This window comes from Corvus moneduloides, chromosome 3 (genome assembly GCF_009650955.1).
Source record: "Corvus moneduloides isolate bCorMon1 chromosome 3, bCorMon1.pri, whole genome shotgun sequence".
Classification (NCBI taxonomy): Eukaryota; Metazoa; Chordata; class Aves; order Passeriformes; family Corvidae; genus Corvus; species Corvus moneduloides.
The window spans coordinates 2,670,823-2,676,499 of NC_045478.1; the positions used below are offsets into that span (position 1 = coordinate 2,670,823).

The 5,677-nt window shown below is 45.2% G+C and overlaps 1 protein-coding gene across 3 annotated transcripts in view; it reads left to right on the forward strand.

Annotated features, from left to right (window-relative positions):
* Nucleotides 1-5,582, forward strand: part of MSRA (methionine sulfoxide reductase A) — a 237,225-nt gene extending 231,643 nt beyond the window's left edge. For 2 of the 3 annotated variants that reach the window (XM_032103940.1, XM_032103939.1), the window contains exon 6: nucleotides 4,749-5,582. In XM_032103940.1, the coding sequence (XP_031959831.1) occupies nucleotides 4,749-4,913 (165 nt within the window). In that variant the 3' untranslated portion in view covers nucleotides 4,914-5,582. The remainder of the gene's footprint in view (nucleotides 1-4,748) is intronic. The other variant, XM_032103938.1, reaches the window with a different exon arrangement.
* Nucleotides 5,583-5,677: the final 95 nt, after the last annotated feature.

Sequence of the window (5,677 nt, forward strand, 5' to 3'; positions counted from 1 at the left end):
TGTCAGGATGCTCTGTGGTGCTTCCAACATCAGCGATTTTTCAAGGAGGTTTCAGAAATGCAGCAGCTTCGTGCAACTCACTGGGACACGAGACAAGGAGGATGGATGTTGGTATAAGCTGGTTTATGAAGTGTCTATTGAATCAAACACAGGATGACGCCGTTTTTATTAAAAGCCACAAAATGCTTGAAGCCAATTAATACTCCCCTGCTTTACTAATGCCTCTGCTTAGAAAATTAAATGGTTTCATTTAGCAAAACCAATTTAAAGCCTTTTTGTCAAGTTTATAATGACTTTAGCACAAGGAGACTCATGTCTTGCACACATAATACAGGTTTTTTTGAAGAGAGCGGGTGCGTAACAAGGTGCCAGGTGTGGAATAAGAGGAAAGTTGCTCTTCTGAGTGAAGAACTGGTTATAAATAGGAAATAAAAGGTACAAATAACTGTGCAGCTTCTGCAGTGAAGAGAGATTAACCTGTCTTGGGAAGCTGTGCAGTTCAATATCCTCACAAACGGGATGAAGAAAGGGAGACGGGTGACGGTGACGCACCAAAATCTGCTGAGGGTTCGGAGTTATTCCAGGTGAGCCAAAGTAGACACGGCTACAAAAAAGTTGCAGAAGAATCTAACAATACCACATGTGTGGGCACAGAAAATAGCTGCTGAAATTCCATGTCAATAAAAGTCAAGTGCAGACACAATGAGAGGGTTTAAATTAGCCCGGGAAAAGAGGTTCTGGCGTCATTGCAGATGGTGCTTTGGAAACATCTGCTCCGTGCTCAGCAGAGGTCAGGAAGGCAAGTGGAATGCAAAGAATTGCTGGGAAAGAGACGGGGAATGAAAGAGGAAATGTAAGTACAGGGCTGAATAAACCCGTGGGGCTCTTGAGCACAGTGGAATTCCAGTCACCCCGCTGACTGCAGTGGGGAAGGAGGGCTGGGAGAGAGGCAGGAAAGGGTGAGAAGGCTGCCCTGGGTTATGGATTGGGAGTGAAAGGCTGTGGGTGTGGCTGAAGACAAGAATGGGCATGATTAAGGTGTAAAATCCAGATTTCTGTGGAGAGAGGGGAGAAGGAATTGCATTAGGAGGCCACCAGGATGATCAGAGGGATGGAGCAGCTCTGCTGTAAGGAAAGGCTGAGAGAACTGGCTTGTTCAGCCCGGGGAAGAGAAGCTTTGGGTTTGACCAAACTGTGGCCTTCCAGTACCTGAAGGAGCTGAAGATGGAGAGAGACTATTTACAAGAGCCTGGAGAGGAAGAACAAGGGGGAATGGCTTCAAACTGAAAGAAAGTAGCTTTGGATTGGATGTTAGGAAGAAATTGTCCCCTGTGAGGGTGGGGAGGCCCTGGCCCAGTGTGGAAGGCAGCAACAGCCCACGTTGCCCAGAGAAGCTGTGGCTGCCCCTGGATCCCTGCAAGTGTCCAAGGCCAGGTTGGACAGGGCTTGGAGCAACGTGGGATAGGGGAAGGTGTCCCTGCCCGTGGCAGGGGGTGGAATGGGATGAGCTTTAAGGTCCCTTCCAGCTCCAAATCATTTCTGTGATCCAGTGTTTTGTGACAGAGGATGTGATGACAGCTCTGCTCATCAGTGGTCAGGAGGAAGTTTAAAGCAAACAACAGGAAATGAACTTTCACGGTCTGCAATTAATTAGGAAAATCATCAAACACATCTTTTACATGTTGGAAGTACAGGTTGGCTGAAAAACTTGTAGTGCTGAGGTTCCCGGTGCTGGCTTTGACACATCCCATGATCCTCCACACTGGCGGTCTTTTCCAACCTTAATGGTTCTGTAATCACAGAATTGTTCCTGCTCCAGTGCTTCTTCCAGTGTCCCAAGCTGGCCATGTCCTCTCTACCCTATGGAGCTGGGTGAGATTTGGGTTCTGGTTTGATTTGGCTCCCTGCTGGTGGGATTTTTGGGCTGGATTCTAATCATTTAAAGGATTTCTGAGATCTTGTAGTGACTTGGCAGTGCTGGGTTAACAATTGCAGTCGATGATCGTACAGGGCTTTGATCTCCCCTATGACAAAAGCCAGAGAAATCCTTTGAAGGAATAAATTCTCTTTGAATTGCAGTGGAATATTGGAGGGAAAAATGATTCAATGGTTCCTTAAAAATTTCCTGCACTGAGTTAAAGATCCCAAGGGTTAATTGCAGCATGGTAATGAGAGGTCCCGTCAGACGGCTCAGGAATTTTGAGACAGCAAGGACTAAAAATTCTTCTAGAACACGATTATCGTCAAATTATATCAGCCTCAGTGGCAGGTAATCAATCCAGAGTGGGCTGATTTACACCTGCCAGAGCCAGCACATCCGGAACCTCTTCCAGTGATGTTTTTATCTTCACATCAACACTGTCAGTGCAAGGAAAATATTTTCCCCTTTTAAAATCCAAACATCCAAGGTGAGATTTGGCAGAGTGTCAGAGTGGGGTTCCCACTGCTCCTGACAACAAGACCAAAGTGCAATATAAGGACTCATCTTGGGTTCTGCTTTATTCAGGTTTTAATGGACTGGGAAGGGATAAATGATGTTTATGCCCTCTTGTGGTGCCTCGTCGAACGGAATGGATTTCCTGACCGACAAAATGAGGCCAGTGATGGAAAAGTCCCAGGTTAAAAATCTGTAACAAACACTGTTTTGCACAGTGGAAAAATGTCTCTCCCTCCAGCAGCATCCTCATGACTCAGGGAAGGGGGAGAGGCCAATTTTGCAGGCATTTGCAGCAGCAGGCAAATGAGTAATGCCCACGATGGCAGAGTTTGTGTCATCTTTTGGCAGGGAAGAACATTCCAAAGTCTTTTTTCTGTGCTGAGAAGGTTAGAAAGTGAAATAGTGCTTTGCAAAAGCAGCTGTGTTGACACCTCCTTGTGTTCAGTGCTGTTGATGTGTTGTGGTACAAACCTTTACATGTTTTATCTTCCTCACTCACGCGTCTGACGGGTGAATAACCTGATTCCTGTGCCTTGGGACACAGCCTGTCCCAAAGATGGAAAAAGCTGCCTGGGGATTTTACATGGGGAAATAAGGCCGGATTCCTGTGAAATTTGGCTTGTGATCCCAATTCCTTGTGTGGGAACACAAGGAATTAATGAGTCAACACCTTCCTAAGCTGTGCTGAGAATTCCAGTGCAGGGTTGGGAGCTCAGGGCTCTCCAGACAGGTTAATCATGGATTTTGTATCCATCTTATTACTTCATTCCTGACTGAAGACTGAACACAGCAGAATGTGTCCTCCAGACAGTGAAATTATGGGAATAAATCAGACTAATGCTCTCCAAAGCCAAGCAGCTGCTGTCAGGCTGTGGGCAGGGCTTGGCCGTGCTGAGGCAGGATCTGGGAAACCCTGGTGAGGGAAATGTGAAGACTTTTTGTCCCAAATAATCACCTGTTGTTTAAGTCCAGTATTTTCCTTACATGTCGTTCTTGCCCTCTCCACAGCCATGTAGGAGATGAAAGAGGAAGGGAATGATTTCCTTTCCACTTCCAGGATGAGTCAACCCACAATACTGGGTTTAAATGAAGGTACTGGGTTTAACTGGGCTAGGCTTAGGAGGGACTCTCTAACAGGATGGAAAATATTGGAATGAGGATCTCCATCTCCAGAGATCTTCCATAACCAATGTTTTTTGGGATCAAGGCTGCTGTCATTCATTCTATCATGATGAAAGATGACTTAAAGCAGATTCATAGTTTTATGACTCCATCTGATGATTTGTCTTTATTTGGTTTATTTATTTGCTAGTGTGAAGAGGTAAGAAATATTTGTCTGGGAATCCTAAATGCTGACCCTTCAACCAATTCTATCTCCATCCAGTATTTACAAACATGCTTTGGAACAGGAGTCTGACATTCATTAAAGTGCTTATTAGGTTTTAGCATGGACTTCAGAGCACAAGTTATGTCCCCACTGAGAAGAGAATTGGCTCCAAAATGTTGGTGTTTACCAGTTTCCTTAGGAAAGGACAATGCAGGAGGGAAAATGTCACAGCAATTCATCTTGAAAAGAAATTCTCTCTGTCAGAAACCTCTCAGGAGTTTCAAATTCAGTTAGGGGGATATCAGAAGGCAATTAAAGTCTAATTTAAAATCCCCACCCACATTCCATCTTCTCTTCCTGCCAAGTGATTATTGCTCCTGGTCCACGTATTGGCAAATCTTTCCAAAATGAGCCATAATTTGCCTTAAAACTTAAAACTTTCTGGTCAAGATGGAACTTTTCTCTTTGAAGAATGAGTTTGTAGTGACTGTGGAAAAAAAATGCCCAAAATGCTTTGATTTCCCAAGGACATCCTTGGGGCTGAAATTTTACCCAGAAATTCTTCTTGGATGAAGACATTGAGGGTGGATTTTAAAGCTGAGGTGCCTTCCTGGGGAGGTTCCTGGACACTGCAGCTTCCCAGGGTGGATCCAAGTGTGCTCTCCCTTTGTTTTCCACTTTCATTGATGGCTCCACATCCCTGCCTGGGTTAATAAAGAGAATAAACGTATGGCCATGGGCAAATTAAACAAATGAGCCATTAAAAGGGGATAGTAAAAGGGGATGGTTCACTCCCTCTCCATGCCCACAATGTCTCCGAGCGAAACACCACAAGAGAAGGGATGAAAGGCTTTCAGGGATGAGCTGGGAATGTGGTCCAAGAGCTGAGAGATGCCTGCGCCTCCTTCAGGGAGGCATCCTAACATCATTCCCAGCAGGGAAGCCAGCAAAGCACTGATGGCTTTCCATGGTCTTTCCTGACAGGTGTTGACGGAGGGAGGCTTCGGCCCCATCACGACGGAGATCCGGGAGGCTCCTGAGTTTTATTACGCCGAGGAATATCACCAGCAGTACCTCAGCAAGAATCCCGGCGGATACTGTGGCCTGGGTGGGACGGGCGTCTCCTGCCCCGTCGGCATCAGGAAATAGCCTGTGCTTGCTCCACCACCTCCACTGCGTTGTAGGGAGCTTGGAAAAAGACCTGCAACCCCAGTGGATGGTCCCATAGCATCCATGGATAAAGATTTGGGAATCTGCTGGGGAGGCTTTCCGTAATGGGAACAGTTTCCTCTTTGTTGACATTAAAAGCTGAAGTAGAGGCAGGAATTTCTCCCATCACAGCTTCTTGCTCTGTGCAGCTCCCAGGGTTTCCTTGTCATCTGGAGAGGTGGAAAGAGATCCAAACTTCCAAAAGTTTGGCTCGAAATGCTGTTAGAAGGGTGAATTGGGAGGTGGTTGCACCTGTAGCTGTTTTGCATTTCCAATGACTCTGGACTTGTTGATTCTCTTGGGTTAATTAATTTCCTGGTGTCCCTAGAGCTTTGACTTCTGGAGATGTAGTTGGACTCTTAACCTGTCACAGTCCTGGAATTTGATGTCTTTGGGAATGATAAATTGATCAGATCAGTGATTCTCCTACTACAACTCCACTTTCACAGCATTTAGTACCACCTGTAGTGCCTATTTTCTGAAATTATTTTAGCCAGAAAAAATCAAAATTGTAATGTGATTCTTTTGGACAGTCCAAGAAGTGAATAAACACAAAAAGAAATAAATTTTGTTCCATGCTCTGCAATAAAGTACAGAACAAGAAAAGAACACGGTTCTCTGTGATGTGTTCCAAGAAGATATCTGGGTAGATGTAAAAAAAGTTATCAAATATTATAAAACGCTGCTGTTTGCTAATTAAACAC